The 17,539-nt window shown below is 46.8% G+C and overlaps 1 protein-coding gene across 1 annotated transcript in view; it reads left to right on the forward strand.

Moving 5' to 3' along the window:
• LOC143768252 (uncharacterized) overlaps nucleotides 1-17,539 on the forward strand; it is a 66,364-nt gene that overhangs the window by 44,004 nt on the left and 4,821 nt on the right. Inside the window, exons 8-13 of the mRNA XM_077256945.1 lie at nucleotides 5,652-5,801; nucleotides 14,567-14,716; nucleotides 14,846-15,022; nucleotides 15,106-15,229; nucleotides 15,313-15,425; nucleotides 15,935-16,025. Coding sequence (XP_077113060.1) covers nucleotides 5,652-5,801; nucleotides 14,567-14,716; nucleotides 14,846-15,022; nucleotides 15,106-15,229; nucleotides 15,313-15,425; nucleotides 15,935-16,025 — 805 coding nt within the window. The remainder of the gene's footprint in view (nucleotides 1-5,651; nucleotides 5,802-14,566; nucleotides 14,717-14,845; nucleotides 15,023-15,105; nucleotides 15,230-15,312; nucleotides 15,426-15,934; nucleotides 16,026-17,539) is intronic.

The following is a 17,539-nucleotide window of genomic DNA, read 5'->3' on the forward strand; positions in this document are numbered from 1 at the left end:
GGTTATTCCAAGACTGTCAGAGACACCTTGCTGGTAGCAGTGGAATAAAAGTACTTATACTTAGCTTTTTTCCTTAGGCGTTGGCTTGTGCGTGAGTCCCAAAGCCTTCTAACACAGGGGGAGCCAACCCTGATGAAGGAATCCGTTGTTATTCCGAAACGCACTTCTAAAAAGAAGGACACTGCTGAACAGAGGCCAGACGGAGTCCAGAGTAACTCTGCTGCCTCATTATAGTGAATGGATCCCTAGGGGGTTTCATCTGAATCACGTCACTCAAAAAATTTAGATGGAAACCCCAAAGTAAGTGGACAGCGTAGTGCACTGGATAAATGTGATCCCAAATGTTATGTAAAATATTCCCAATAAAAGCTTCAACTCAATCCACAAAATAGCAAGTCCCCACTCAGGTCCATCATCTGTTAACGGAATTATAAAGGGCTTCCATGTCACTGGTAGCACAAAAGCTCTGGAAAAACGAAATGACTCCTCACCTGCCAAAAGAAATTCAGCAAATTCTTCGCTCTCAAATCCAAATGCCCCCTCCCTTCTGAGCTCCACAGTGTACCTAAACCACATATAGCGTCCACATGTTTGGCTCTTCTGTTGCGATGAGAGACCGCCTAACTTACGGGTTCTTGTCTCCAGAAGCATGAGCTGGGCATAACGTACTGGTGACTGCAAGCTACTGATCACTATAGCATACTGCTAACTACATAGTTACATAGTTATTAACGTTGAAGGAAGACTTTAAGTCCATCTTGTTCAACACATAGCCTAACCTAACAAACCCTAACGTTGATCCAGAGGAAGGCAAAAAAAACCTCGTGGCAAACAGTAAGCTCCACATTGGGGAAAAAAAATGCCTTCCTGACTCCACATACAGCAATCAGTGTGGTTCCCTGGATCAACACCCTATCAAGGAAACTAGTGTATATAACCTGTAACATTATACTTTTCAAGAAAGGCATCCAGTCCCCTCTTAAATTTTAGCAATGAATCATATGGCAGAGAGTTCCATAGTCTCGCTGCTCTTAGAGTAAAGAATCTGCGTCTGTGGCTATGCTTAAACCTTCTTTCCTCCAGACGTAGAGCATGCCCCTTGTCCCCGTCTCAGGTCTGAGTAAAAAGATCATTGGAAAGGTCTCTGTACTGTCCCCTCATATATTTATACATTAAAATAAGATCAACCCTTAGCCTTCATTTTTCCAAACTGAATAACCCTAAGTGTAATAACCTATCTTGGTATTGCAGACCCCCCAGTCCTCTAATAACCTTGGTCGCTCTTCTCTGCTCCCGCTCTAGTTCAGCTATGTCTTTCTTGTACACCGGAGAGCAGAACTATACACAGTATTCTAAGTGTGGTCGCACTAGTGACTTGTATGAAGGTGAAATTATGTTCTCCTCATGAGCATCTATGCCTCTTTTAATGCATCCCATTATTTTATTTGTCTTTGTAGCAGCTGCCTGACACTGGCCACTAAATGTGAATTTGTCATCCACCCATACACCCAGGTCTTTTTCATTGACGGTTTAGCCCAGTGTTTTACAATTAAGCACATAATTATATATTTGATTTGCTCTACCCAAGTGCATGACCTTACATTTATCCCTATTAAAGCTCATTTGCCATTTATCAGCCCAAGCTTCTAGTTTGCATAAATCATCCTGTAATATAAAATTGTCCTCCTCTGTATTGATTACCCTGCAGAGTTTAGTGTCATCTGCAAATATTGAAATTCTACTCTGTATGCCCCCTACAAGGTCATTAATAAATATGTTAAAAAGAAGAGGGCCCAATACTGACTCCTGTGGTACCCCACTGCTAACCGCGACCCAGTCCGAGTGTGCTCCACTAATAACCACCCTTTGTTTCCTATCCCAGAGCCAGCTCTCAACCTACTTACACATATTTTCCCCTATCCCCATTATTCTCATTTTATGTATTAACCTTTTGTGTGGCACCGTATCAAAAGCTTTTGAAAAGTCCATATACACTACGTCCACTGGGTTCCCTTGGTTCAGTCCAGAACTTACCTCTTCATAGAAACTGATCAGATTAGTCTGACATGAACGGTCCCTAGTAAACCCATGCTGATATTGGGTCATGAGGTTATTCCTCTTCAGATACTCCAGTATAGCATCCTATAGAATGCCCTCCAGGATTTTACGCACAGTAGAAGTTAAGCTTACTGGCCTATAATTTCCTAGTTCAGTTTTTGTTCCCTTTTTGAATATTGGCACCACATTTGCTATACGCCAGTCCTGTGGTACAGACTCTGATATTATGGACTCTTTAAAGATTAAAAATAATGGTCTATCAATGACTGTACTTAATTCCTGCAGTACTCGGGGGTGTATCCCATCCGGGACTGGAGATTCGTCAATTTTAGTGATTTTTCGATGACGCCGTACTTCCTGCTGGGTTAAGCAGGTGACATTTAATGGGGAATTTTTGTTATCACTAATCATGTTGTCTGCCATGGGAATTTCTTGTGTAAATACTGATTAAAAAAAGTAATTTAGCATATTGGCTTTTTCCTCATACTCCTCCACCATTTCACCCAGACTATTTTGAAGGGGCCAAAACTATAATTTTTTTAGTTTCTTACTATTTATGTATTTAAAGAATATTTTGGGATTTGGGAGTATTTTTACTCTCTCTGGCAATGAGTCTCTGTCTCAATCTTTGCTGCCTTGATTTTCTTTTTACAGGATTTATTTAATTTTCTGTATTTATTTAATGCCTCATCACTACCTACTTCCTTAAATTCTCTAAATGCTTTCTGTATGTAGCATAAGGATCACCCCCATAGGCAGACCCTGTAGTATAAGGCAGCACCCCATAGGCAGATTCTGTAGTATAATGCAGCACCCCATAGGCAGACTCTGTAGTATAAGGCAGCACACCATAGGCAGACCCTGTAGTAAAAGGCAGCACCCCATAGGCAGACCCTGTAGTATAAGGCAGCACCCACATAGGCAAACCCTGTAGTATAAGCCAGCACCCCATAGGCAGACCCTGTAGTATAAGGCAGACTCCCATAGGCAGACCCTGTAGTATAAGGCAGCACCCCCATAGGCAGACCCAGTAGCATAAGGATCAGCCCCATAGGCAGACCCTGTAGTATAAGGCAGCCCCCATAAAAAAAACTAAATAAATACTAACCTCTCTTCCGCCTTGTTCCAGCGGTGCTCCGAGCTCCCGCTCATCTGACAGTGGGCGCCGGGTAGTGACGTCATCGCGCTCGCTGTCAGTGTCGGCGTCGGTGATGTCAGACACTGACAGGGAGATGATGGCAGAAGGAGCGTAGCGCTCCTTCCCTCATCAATGCAGTCAGCTGTATTGGCTAAATGCCGAAACAGCTGACCTTGCGGTGATGGGCAGGGGGCCCACTGCTCGCAACGAGCCCCTCCCTGCCTGCTCAGGGGCCCCATAGTGGCAGAGCAGGGAGATCGATTCTCCCTGCTCTGCTGCAGAATGTAATGGTATTGGCGCGTGCAGTTACAGTAGCGTAGCTCCAGGTGGGTCCCCTCTGGTAGCTACGCTACTGAGCCCATCCCTAGCATAGAACCTGTAGCCAACTGAGAAGTTGGCCCAGTTCTCCAGGAACCCAAACCCATCCTTCCTACACTAATTCCTGAGTCACTTATTTATCTCCTTAATTTCCCTTTGCCTCTGGCATGGCACGTGGTACAGTCAGTATTTCCGAGAATATCACCTTGCAGGTCCTGGCTTTATGGACCTTCCACCTACCTCATTGTCATTTGTGCCAATGTGCACCATGACCGCTGGGTCCTCACCAGCCCCTCCCAGTAATCTGTCCACCCGATCAGCGATGTGTCGGACTCGAGCGCCAGGTAGGCAGCACACCGTTCAACGATCTCTGTCTTTGTGACAGATTGCCCTATCTGTTCCCCTAATAATTGAGTCCCCCACTACCAGCACCTGTCTGGCCTGCCCTGCTCTCCTATTTCCTTCCTTACTGGAGCAGACACTCCTCCGGCTTTCAGAGGACATGCCTGGCTGCAGCAGTGCTGCCCCTGTACTGGCACCCCCCTCATCTGCCAACTTATTGGGGTGTGCCAGATCAGGACTAGCCTCCCTGGCACTCTTCCCTCTACCCGGCCTTCTGTCACCCAGCTTGCTGCTCCACTGTCCTGCAGCTCCATCCTACCATCCCCCCCTCATCTATCCCATTGAGCTCAGTGAGCAGAAGACTCCTTTCCATATTGTCTATGGATCTCAGTGTTGCCAGCTGCACATTTAGATCCAGAATCTGGGCTTCCAAATGCACAACGTGCTCACATCTCGCACAGCAGTATGCACCCTCGCCCGGCTGATCAAGGACTGCATACATGTGGCAAGATGTGCACTGGATGGCATTAACAATAGTGGAGCAGATTTCCTAATGGGGATTGCACCAGACAAACGTTAAGTAAAAAGAAATTTAGAATATTAATAAAATGCAAAAAGTAATTCAGTAATTCCTCCCTTGGAAACTCCCTGAATCCAAAGTCACTAAATCACAAGTCACACACTTACTTCAGATCGCACTTATGCTCCGGACACACTCACTAAGGAAGAAGATTTAAAGAGGTTTTTTCCTCTTTAGCAGCAATCCAACCTACAGCTCAATGACTTCTGTACTCCTCATACATGCGGCTCCGCTCTGTACACACTGTAAACCCCTCCTGACCCCAAACATCCCCTCATCCAGCACCATGACAACCAGCACAGCAGAGTCCTGCATACACTGAGGCCCTGCCCTGATCATGTGACCCTGACTCCTCCCCTCCTGTGACCTCATCACAGGTCCTGTGCGCACAGTGCAGCCATACATGTGGAGTGCGGCTCTGCGGGTGGAGGTCGGTGCTGGAGGCTCCATTATTCTCTATGTGGAGTGTGGCTCTGCGGGTGGAGGTCGGTGCTGGAGGCTCCATTATTCTCTATGTGGAGTGCGGCTCTGTGGGTGGAGGTTGGTGCTGGAGGCTCCATTATTCTCTATGTGGAGTGTGGCTCTGCGGGTGGAGGTCGGTGCTGGAGGCTCCATTATTCTCTATGTGGAGTGTGGCTCTGTGGGTGGAGGTCGGTGCTGGAGGCCCCATTATTCTCTATGTGGAGTGCGGCTCTGCGGGTGGAGGTCGGTGCTGGAGGCTCCATTATTCTCTATGTGGAGTGCGGCTCTGCGGGTGGAGGTCGGTGCTGGAGGCTCCATTATTCTCTATGTGGAGTGTGGCTCTGCGGGTGGAGGTCGGTGCTGGAGGCTCCATTATTCTCTATGTGGAGTGTGGCTCTGCGGGTGGAGGTCGGTGCTGGAGGCTCCATTATTCTCTATGTGGAGTGCGGCTCTGTGGGTGGAGGTTGGTGCTGGAGGCTCCATTATTCTCTATGTGGAGTGTGGCTCTGCGGGTGGAGGTCGGTGCTGGAGGCTCCATTATTCTCTATGTGGAGTGTGGCTCTGTGGGTGGAGGTTGGTGCTGGAGGCTCCATTATTCTCTATGTGGAGTGCGGCTCTGCGGGTGGAGGTCGGTGCTGGAGGCCCCATTATTCTCTATGTGGAGTGCGGCTCTGCGGGTGGAGGTCGGTGCTGGAGGCCCCATTATTCTCTATGTGGAGTGCGGCTCTGTGGGTGGAGGTCGGTGCTGGAGGCTCCATTATTCTCTATGTGGAGTGCGGCTCTGCGGGTGGAGGTCTGTGCTGGAGGCCCCATTATTCTCTATGTGGAGTGCGGCTCTGCGGGTGGAGGTCGGTGCTGGAGGCTCCATTATTCTCTATGTGGAGTGTGGCTCTGTGGGTGGAGGTCTGTGCTGGAGGCCCCATTATTCTCTATGTGGAGTGCGGCTCTGTGGGTGGAGGTCGGTGCTGGAGGCTCCATTATTCTCTATGTGGAGTGCGGCTCTGCGGGTGGAGGTCTGTGCTGGAGGCCCCATTATTCTCTATGTGGAGTGCGGCTCTGCGGGTGGAGGTCGGTGCTGGAGGCTCCATTATTCTCTATGTGGAGTGTGGCTCTGTGGGTGGAGGTTGGTGCTGGAGGCTCCATTATTCTCTATGTGGAGTGCGGCTCTGCGGGTGGAGGTCGGTGCTGGAGGCCCCATTATTCTCTGTGGAGTGCGGCTCTGCGGGTGGAGGTCGGTGCTGGAGGCCCCATTATTCTCTATGTGGAGTGCGGCTCTGTGGGTGGAGGTCGGTGCTGGAGGCTCCATTATTCTCTATGTGGAGTGCGGCTCTGCGGGTGGAGGTCGGTGCTGGAGACCCCATTATTCTCTATGTGGAGTGCGGCTCTGCGGGTGGAGGTCGGTGCTGGAGGCTCCTTTATTCTCTATGTTGAGTGCGGCTCTGTGGGTGGAGGTCGGTGCTGGAGGCTCCATTATTCTCTATGTGGAGTGCGGCTCTGCCGGTGGAGGTCGGTGCTGGAGGCTCCATTATTCTCTATGTGGAGTGCGGCTCTGTGGGTGGAGGTCGGTGCTGGAGGCTCCATTATTCTCTATCTGGAGTGTGACTCTGCGGGTGGAGGTCGGTGCTGGAGGCTCCATTATTCTCTATGTGGAGTGCGGCTCTGCGGGTGGAGGTCAGTGCTGGATGCTCCATTATTCTCTATGTGGAGTGCGGTTCTGCGGGTGGAGGTCGGTGCTGGAGGCTCCATTATTCTCTATGTGGAGTGCGGCTCTGCGGGTGGAGGTCGGTGCTGGAGGCTCCATTATTCTCTATGTGGAGTGCGGCTCTGCGGGTGGAGGTCGGTGCTGGAGGCTCCATTATTCTCTATGTGGAGTGCGGTTCTGCGGGTGGAGGTCGGTGCTGGAGGCTCCATTATTCTCTGTTATTCTCTCCCGCTCTCTGACCACAACCTTCTTTCATTCTCTATCAAGATCTGCCATCCCACTCAGGTCACCCCCACTTTCCACACTTATAGAAACATACAGGCCATTAGCACCCAGAAACTTATGAAGAACTTGCAGTCCTCATTGGCCCCAATCTCCTCTATCTTATGTCCTGATTCTGCTCTGAAGCATTACAATGAAACCCTGCAAAGTGCCCTGGATGAAGCTGCACCTCCTATACATAGAACAACTCGGCACAGACGGCGACAACCGTGGCACACGCTGCAAACATGTTTCCTACAGCGGTGCACCGAACGTCTGTGGAGAAAATCTAATCTACCCGAAGATTTCATCCATTATAAGTTCATGCTAAAAACATACAACTCTGCCCTTCACCTCTCCAAACAAACCTATTTCAACACCCTCATCACCTCGCTGTCCAATAACCCTAAACGTCTTTTTGACACTTTCCAGTCCCTACTCAACCCAAGAGAGCAGGCCCCAACCACAGATCTCCGCGCTGACGATCTGGCCAACTACTTCAAAGAAAAAATTGACCACATTCGACAGGAAATCATCTCCCAATCTCTTCATACCATGCACTGTCCTCCCTCCCCCACTGCATCTAGTTCACTCTCTGACTTTGAACCAGTTACAGAAGAGGAAGTAAGCAGGCTCCTTGCATTTTCTCGCCCGACCTCTTGCACCAGTGACCCCATTCCGTCACATCTCCTCCAGTCCCTTTCCCCGGCTGTCACCTCTCACCTAACAAAAATATTCAACCTTTCCCTCACTTCCGGTATTTTTCCCTCCTCATTTAAGCATGCCATCATACATCCATTACTTAAAAAACCCTCCCTCGACCAAAATTGTGCCGCTAATTATAGACCTGTCTCTAATCTTCCCTTCATCTCTACACTGCTTGAACGTCTGGTCCACTCCCATCTTACCCGCTATCTCTCAGATAACTCTCTTCTCGACCCTCTTCAATCTGGCTTCCGCTCTTTATACTCTACTGAAACTTCCCTCACTAAAGTCTCTAATGACCTACTAACAGCTAAATCTAATGGTCACTACTCCATGCTAATTCTCTTGGATCTCTCCGCAGCATTTGACACTGTGGATCATCAGCTCCTCCTCACTATGCTCCGCTCCATCGGCCTCAAGGACACCGTTCTCTCTTGGTTCTCCTCCTATCTCTCTGACCGATCCTTCACTGTATGTTTTGCTGGTTCCTCCTCCTCTCACCTTCCCCTTACTGTTGGGGTTCCTCAAGGATCAGTCCTAGGCCCCCTCCTCTTCTCTTTGTATACTGCCCCTATTGGACAAACAATCAGTAGATTTGGTTTCCAGTACCATCTCTATGCTGACGACACCCAATTATACACCTCTTCTCCTGCTTTCACGCCGACCTTCTTAGAAAACACCAGTGATTGTCTTACCGCTGTCTCTAACATCATGTCCTTCCTCTATCTGAAACAGAACCTGTCAAAAACTGAACTCCTCGTGTTCTCTCCCTTTGCCTGACACTGCCATCTCCGTGTGCGGTACCACCATTACTCCAAAGCAACATGCCCGCTGCTTTGGGGTCATCCTTGATTCCGAGCTTTCATTCACCCCCCACATCCGATCACTGGCTCGCTCTTCTTATCTGCATCTCAAAAACATTCCTAGAATTCGCCCTTTTCTTACTTTTGACTCTGCAAAAACTCTTACTGTCTCACTTATTCATTCTCGTCTGGACTACTGTAACTCTCTACTAATCGGCCTCCCTCTTACCAAACTCTCCCCGCTCTAATCTGTCCTGAATACTGCTGCCAGGATCATATTTCTCACCAACCGTTACACCGATGCCTCTACCTTGTGCCAGTCATTACAATGGCTACCCATCCACTCCAGAATCCAGTACAAAACTACTACCCTCATCCACAAAGCACTCAATGGCTCAGCACCACCCTACATCTCCTCTCTGGTCTCAGTCTACCACCCTACCCGTGCCCTCCGCTCCGCTAATGACCTCAGGTTGCCATCCTCAATAATCAGAACCTCCCACTCCCGTCTCCAAGACTTTACACGTGCTGCGCCGATTCTTCGGAATGCACTACCCAGGTTAATACGATTAATCCCCAATTCCCACAGTTTTAAGCGTGCCCTAAAAACTGATTTGTGTGGCCTATAAAAAAAAACAAAAAACAAACAAACAAAAAAAAAATACATAATCAGGTTCCTCGCATCATGTTCTCATACAGTTTATGCAGTTAATAGCACTCTGTCTGTACTGCTACATACTTAGGCTGTTAACTGGTTCATGCAGCGTTACATGAACACCCGAGCCTTACACTATGGCTGGTCCAAATAACTAAAGCAATTGTTACCATCCACCTCTCGTGTCTCCCCTTTTCCTCATAGGTTGTAAGCTTGCGAGCAGGGCCCTCATTCCTCCTGGTATCTGTTTTGAACTGTGATTTCTGTTATGCTGTAATGTCTATTGTCTGTACAAGTCCCCTCTATAATTTGTAAAGCGCTGCGGAATATGTTGGCGCCATATAAATAAAAATTATTATTATTATTATGTGGAGTGCGGCTCTGCGGGTGGAGGTCGATGGAAGGAATTTTTTTTCCCCAATGTGGAGCTTACTGTTTGTCACATGGGGGTTTTTTTTGCCTTCCTCTGGATCAACATGTTAGGGCATGTTAGGTTAGGCTCTGGGTTGAACTAGGTGGACTTAAAGTCTTCCTTCAACCTTAATAACTATGTTTCTATGTTACCGCTGCAGCCAGCAGCATCCACCACGCTGCCCAGTCCAGCACCATGCCAAAAAACTGCTACAGAGGCAACCACTCCCACTCGGCCAAGAAAGCAAAGGTCCAAAACTAATAACAGTTCCACCAGGACGAAGACCCGGAGTCCAAAAACCCTGCTAAAATTGGACTCACCACCTCCACCCTCACCTACCAATGTGTCACTGTTTTGAAATGTGTCACTACCTTCCCTTGTGTCTGTCCCTTCCTGTTTGTCTATCCATTCCCATGATTCCACTGTGTTGTCTACTCCCAATGTGTCTAGTTCCATCTATGATCCAATCCTTTAATTTGTTGCCCCTTCCCCTGTAACGCCTTCATCAACTACCACCCAATCCTCAGCTCCACACCCCCAAGGTCCACCACATTTCACCCTCAGATAGACCCCGATCCTAAACCCAGTTATTTTTTTGTTAAATAAATGTTTATTTTCTTTGCACAATATCAAACATTGCAGGTACATTTAGAATTTACAGGTATTTTATTATTTAATTCAGCAAACATTGCAGGTACATTTACAATTTACAGGTACAGTTAAACAATACAAACGGCGCCAGCACGGGAGTTGAGTATAAGGTTTATTATTATAATTGGGGCCAAACATATTAATCAAGAAGGGGTTGTCCTATTGGACGCTGCCTGTGGCCCAGCCTAATAGACCTTCGTACATTTCAGGCCCAGACACCATTAGGCATGTAAGTATCGTAGTAACTAGGCCGCCCCATACTATCGAGTACTTTGGGCCGGAGGGCATTCAGCCAAACTCTGTCACACTTTATTAGGTGCGATGTTTGATTTTGGCAGCATCAAGTGGTTAAACTGCCAGGGCTTCGTTGTAGCCGCCCCTGTGCCATCCCTGCAGTGTAAATCTATGTCCTGGGGCCCAAAAGAGTAAAACAAATGTTTAACGTGTCAAAAAAAAAATTTTTAGTATCTGTTTTTTTTCCCTGTAATATAGGAAAGCCTAAGGCCAGAAATAAATCCTATAAAACACTGTACATGGAGAATTTGGGATCAGATAATTTCTGTCCGCTGTGTTTGTGCAAACAAAAAAGCTTGTTGTCATGATCCGTTCCAGGGTTTAATCCTGTCTGCCCTTTTTCTGGGGGGATCATGTCAAGTAAATTTTTCTCTGCCTCATTCTGGGTTCAGGTTTGCTATTTAGCTCCCATACATCCTGCTGGCGGTGTCAGCTATAGTTCTGCCTTCAGCGTGTGAACCTGACTCTGTTAGCTCTTGGTTTGTCCTTCTGTGATCCCTGACTTGCCCCGTGTCTGTTGACTCCCTCTGTCTGCTCTTTTTCCAGCGTTTCGGATTTGATTCTTTGGTTTCTGACTTGGCTTGTATTCGGACTCTCTTCTGCCTCCTGACTTTTGTCTTATCTGCTTATGACCGTTGCTGAAACTCCTGGCTTGTTCCTGACCACGTGTATTGCTGATCCCTTTAGTACTTCTGCCTATTGTTGTTTTTTGACTCTGATTGTTGTACCACTCTCTCGCCACTTGGTGGTGCCTATGCTGCTGCTCTGCAGTGCTTCTCTGTGTACGCAGTCTCACATCCCTCTCAAGCTCCCTCTGGTGGAGGTTGCATTATACTGCACTGCAGCAGAATTACACTTTTATAAAAGCCTCAAACTTCTGTGTGTGACTCAGACATGAGTTCTAATTTGATAGAAGATTACAGTGCCAGGAAGACGGGAATCATTCATATAGATGGCCGGTGATGGAGGAGTTAGTGATGGACTCTGGACAAATATGTTTCTAGAGCCGTAATAGAAGATGATAGCATTCTCATCAAGAAGTAGTTATTTCTCATGTCACGTAATGAATATCTCCTACAGTATTGCTAATGCCGATTCCAGGGTCGGTAAATGAGACGAGAATTAGCGTTATGGAAGATGAGTCTATGGGAAATGTATTCAGCTGCCGACTGCGAGGAAGAAACTGCTTGTTGTCTGCGGCCTAAAATACACTGCTCAAAAAAATAAAGGGAACACTTAAACAACCGAATATAACTCCAAGTAAATCAATCTTCTGTGAAATCAAGCTGTCCACTTGGGAAGCAACAGTGTTTGACAACCAATTTCACATGCTGTTGTGCAAATGGAATAGACAACAGCTGGACATTATTGGCAATTATCAAGACACACTCAATAAAGGAGTGGTTCTGCAGGTGGGGACCATAGACCACATCTCGGTACCAATGCTATCTGGCTGATGTTTTGGTCACTTTTGAATGTTGGTTGTGCTTTCATACTCGTGGTAGCAAGAGATGAACTCTACAACCCACATAAGTGGCTCAGGTAGTGCAGCTCATCCAGGATTGCACATCAATGTGAGCTGTGGCAAGAAGGTTTGCTGTGTCTCTCAGCGTAGTGTCCAGAGGCTGGAGGCGCTACCAGGAGACAGGCCAGTACACCAGGAGATGTGGAAGGGGCTCAGCCTTTGTGCAAGGAGGAAGAGGAGGAGCCCTGCCAGAGCTCTGCAAAATGACCTCCAGCAGGCCACAAATGTGCATGTGTCTGCACAAACAGTTATAAACTGATTCCATGAGGATGGTCTGAGTGCCCGATGTCCACAGATGGGGGTTGTGCTCACAGAAAAAAATTCACCGTGTAAAAACTGTAGTTAAAAAAAATTACCTTTAATTACGTCTTAACGCAGTAAGGTGATATTGAGGACCACTACCACCATTTAAAAGATACCAGGAGGCGCCTGTACCCACTAAACTGAACTGTTCCTATCATAGAGCCTGCATAAATATTGCACGATCCCAGGGCATTCATCCCTTAAAGGGACTCTGCCACCTGAATTTGGAGGGAACAATTTTCAGCCATAGGGGCGGGGTTTTCGGGTGTTTGATTCACCCTTTCCTTACCCGCTGGCTGCATGCTGGCTGCAATATTGGATTGAAGTTCATTCTCTGTCCTCCGTAGTACATGCCTGCACAAGGCAATCATAATTCCTTATGCCACCGGAATGCTGCGATCATGTTTGATCGCAGTGTTTCGGGGGTTAAAGTGTCAGGAGCGGTCACAGTGCCGGATGTCAGCTGTGATAATCGGCTGACACTCGGCTGTGATCGGCCGCGCTCTTCCCGTGAGCGCGGCTGATCGGGTATGACATACTATCCCATCCATGGGAATTAAGTCCCAGGTCACATGGACGGGACAGTACGTCCGATGGCAGAAAGGGGTTAAGCAATAAGCCCCAAAATATTCAAAACCAGACAAGGCTCAGCTGCGTGTTAAAGAACAGGTACATGTCATCAAATCAAGAACTTATAAAAAACAAACAAACCTAAGAGCTCTGAAACACACTCAACGCCTTTCCCCTTTCAAGGTTCATCAGGAGTGAATAAAGTATACATAGTATAAAGAGACTACTTAGCTGCTGAAGAAATTGCTGTGACCGGCACAATAGCAGGGTTTAGAGTTCAAGCACATAAGGAAACGATACGCCTTCATAGTGTGCTGCATGATACGGTGCATGTTGATCCATGTTGCTATTGTGCCGGTCTTAGCAATTTCTTCAGTCACTATAATTGTGGTATACTGTCCAAACAAACTCTCATTTCAGTATCTCTCCTCCTATTCCTTTCCCCATCCCACAGGGCTGGATATGGGTAGGAGGGACAGTTGACAGTGATCAGGGGCGCCATTGTGCAGGTGTAGGGTGCCAACCTCCGCTGGTAGGTAGGAACAGTTCAGTTTAGTGATAGGTACAAGCACCTCCTGGTATCTTTTAAATGGTGGTAGTGGTCCTTGTTATCAACTTACTGCGTTAAGACGTAATTAAAGGTAATTTTATAAGTACAGTTTTTACACGGTGAATTTCTTTGTTCAATTTTTCTGTACAGGAACAATCTTATTCTAGCTGTGATTTCCTTATGGGTTGTGCTCACAGTCCAACACCGTGCAGGACGATTGGCATTTGCCACAGAACACCGGGATTGGCAAATTTGCCACTGGCGCCCTGTGCTCTTCACAGATGAAAGCAGGTTCACACTGAGCACATGTGACAGACGTGACGGAGTCTGGAGATGCGGTGGAGCGCGATCTGCTCCCTGCAACATCCTTCAGCATGACCAGTTTGGCAGGGGGTCAGTAATGGTGTGCGGTGTCATTTCTTTGGAGAGCCACATAACCCTCCATGTGCTCGCCAGAGGTAGCCTGACTGCCATTAGGTACCAAGATGAGATCCTCAGACCCTTTGTGAGACCATATGATGGTGCGGTTGGCCCTGGGTTCCTCCTAATGCATGACAATGCCAGACCTCATGTGGCTGGAGTGTGTCAGCAGTTCCTGCAAGATGAAGGCATTGAAGCTATGGACTGGCCCGCCTGTTCCCCAGACCTGAATCCGATTGAACACATCTGGAACATCATGTCTCGTACGATCCACCAACGTCACGTTGCAGACTGTCCTGAAGTTGGCGGATGCTTTAGTCCAGGTCTGGGAGATCCCTCAGGAGACCATCCGCCGCCTCATCAGGAGTATGCCCAGGCTTGTAGGGAGGTCATACAGGCACATGGAGGCAACACACACACAACTGAACATTTCCTTGTCTTGAGGCATTTCCACTGAAGTTGGATCGGCCTGTCATTTGATTTTCCACTTTGATTTTGAGTATCATTCCAAATCCAGACCTCCATGGGATATTTATTTTGATTTACATTGATCATTGTTATGTTTTATTGTTTTCAACACATTTCACTATGTAATAAATAAAGATTTACTACTGGAATATTTCATTCAGTGATATCTAGGATATGGTATTTTAGTGTTCCCTTTATTTTTCTTGAGCAGTGTATATAGGTTTTTTTAGTAGATGTAAAGAAGAAAACTAAATACTGTAAAATAATCTCATATGTTTCCCTTATTTCCAATAATTGTATTATTACACGGGATTTTTATGATGTTACATTGGCTCATCTTCTCATTCAGGTCTCTACAATATCAGATCCTCTCAGTGAAGATCTTCTATGTAAGAGAATTTTCTTGAATTACCCATCAAGGATGGATATGGACAGAGACAAGATGGTGGAGAGGATATTACACCTCACCCTAGAGATCCTCTTCCGGCTTACTGGGGAGGTGAGAGATTCTGATGACGTCACATTACATTATTCTTATCTATGGGAATAACAGATGGACAGAACTGGAGAGGTGAGGACTCTGGAAATGTCTGTAGTGAGATTTATTAATGTGTCTCTCCATAACCAGGATTACACAGTAGTGAAGAAGACCTCTAGTGAGCGCTGTCAGGACCCTGTGTCTGAGGGATTGGGAAGACCCCTGAGCCCAGTCACGGGGCCTCCACCTCACCTGATACATGAGGACATCAATGACCAGAAGATCCTAGAACTCACCTACAAGATGATTGAGCTGCTGACTGGAGAGGTGACTCTGCTGGGAATGCTGGGACATTATACAGTAACACTATGAAGGGATCGGGGGGATGACGGTATCATTGTATGTGTCAGGTTCCTATAAGGTGTCAGGATGTCGCGGTCTATTTCTCCATGGCGGAGTGGGAGTATTTAGCAGGACACAAAGATGTGTACAAGGACATCATGATGGAGGTTCCCCAGCCCCTCACATCACCAGGTAATAGACAGGACTAAATACACTTGGCCTATAATTATCTGTATGTAAAGAATGAATTCAGTCCCTGTATGTGTTTCCTCCAGTTCTATCCAGTAGGAGGACAACACCAGAGAGGTGTCCCAATCCTCTTCTTCCACAGGACTATAAGCAAGAAGATCCCAATGTTCCTCAGGATCATCAGGTAGATGGAGAGAAGGTATCATGAGATCTCCCCTTTGATGAGTAGACGGCTATGAAGGTCTTGTGCTCAGTCTTGTTTTAGCATAGCAGTATAATGCAGCCCCATAGTAGTATAATGCACCCCCATAGTAGTATAATTCAGCGTCATTCTGCAGATTTACAAAAAAAAGGTTTATCCTTACCTGGCTGAGGTCCAGCGGTGTAGTCCACCTGATACAGGCGTGTACCATCATATGAGAGTAACAATATACGCCGACAATGTGCCCACTGACATCTGCCAGCTTGTGATCTCCCGCAAGGCAACAGATTTTAACTTGCCGTGCGTCTGACGATGCATGATCAGTTGAGCCGCTGGGGCCCGTAGAGGAGAGGCGGCCTGCTGTGGGCCCCCTCTGCTTGTCAGGCCCTATTCGCCAGTAAGGGCTGTAATGCTCTGATGGCGGAACTGATGGCAGGATTAGAGCTGATCATAGATGTGACTATCTTTTCTCTTCATCTGTCTGTGACTATTGCAATGTTTTTCAGGGTGAAGATCTGACCCATATTAATACTACAGATACATATGTGAGGGGTGATGAGCGGTGTAAAGAGGAGATTCCTACATGTGACTACCCAGGTCAGTAGTAACATATAAATGCAGAGAAGTCACAGATTTTTCTCAGTCACCGGCTGTGGCTGCTTTATTGGTTGTATAGCCCAGTCGTATGACAATCGTGTGTTCACCATTTTGCCTCTAGACCTCAACATTCTCCTCCATCCAAACTTTGACACATCAGCTCTAAACTGTTATAAAAAAAAGTATTTGAATGTCTAATATTTCTTCTTGAAACTGATCTGACATCTACCATTGGCCCTTATAATAGTTTCCCTTGAAAGAGCCACTGAGCCCCATACTCTAATTACCCCAGAGAGGTTTCTCCACTAGTTACTCATTTATTACTGATGAAGACTGTTGAGTTTGATCATTTCAGTAGATGTGTTATTGTCTTTAGTCACAGTGTTTTACTACAGTAGTTACTGCTCAAATCCTTTGACTTAACCACTTCCCGCAGTCCTTTTGTGTTCCTAATCAGGACCCAATTTTTCGAACCTGATGTGTGTCACTTTGTGGTGATCATTTTGGAATTCTTCACAAAGGATAATAGGAAACAAATGGACCTTACAAATTATTTTCCAACTTCTCTTGAATCTGACAATACTCTATATACAGTTGTACACTACTGTCTGGGCACATGGCAGGGTTAAGAAGCTATTTAGCTATTTAACTGCAGCTCTTGCAGAAATAGTTTGTAGACACGATGCATTGGGGGCACTGTTCATGGTCACCTGGAAGCTCAAAAGATGGCCACCATGAACAGACTTGGCGCTATCTACTCCATTTTACAGATCCCATCCCATGCCTTGTTCATCATACTTTAACCCTTCTACATGGGTCTGTACATAGACAGAGACCCCCTAAGCTTTGGCCATGGTGTTACCTTCTGTTATGTGATGTGAGATGTAGCAAGAATTGTCAGGTAACCGGGTCAGTACCAGGAAAGCAGAGAAAATTCAAAATCAGAAGACACAAGAGTAGTCAGTAAGCGAGCCGAGATCACAACAGAAAACAAATAAACAAGCCAGGAGCTGAGCACAGAGGAATTAACCAGAGAAGAAGGCTGTATCTGACAGCTTCCAGCAATATGCTTCGAGCTTTGGTAGGGTGTGGTGCTTTCCAACTGGCTGGAGCAGGAAACTGGACAACACAAACCCATACTGCCAGACTGGATGGTACTACAAATCCCAGGCACCCTAATCTTAGTGGCAGGACAGAGCCTTCATCGCCCAGAGCTTCTGGATTCGATGTCTCCTCCATTACCAGTGCCACCTGTAGAATGAATAAGGTTGTGCCTGGTAACAGAACCAGACATCACAGGAGCAGATCTCCGTGGAGATAGGACATACCATATGCAGAAGCCCTAATATGAGAAAATGGCAGAAAACCAGAACAGTAGGAATCCCCATAAATTGGCTTAATTTTGGAAATTATAACCCTCAGGGGATTAATGTATTGGAGTAGTGACTATGTCACTTTCCATAAATTAGCACGCAGTGGATGTTGGAGAGTGAAAATTGCAAATATGCCATTTT

The sequence above is a fragment of the Ranitomeya variabilis genome, chromosome 4, assembly GCF_051348905.1.
Source record: "Ranitomeya variabilis isolate aRanVar5 chromosome 4, aRanVar5.hap1, whole genome shotgun sequence".
NCBI classification, from domain to species: Eukaryota; Metazoa; Chordata; class Amphibia; order Anura; family Dendrobatidae; genus Ranitomeya; species Ranitomeya variabilis.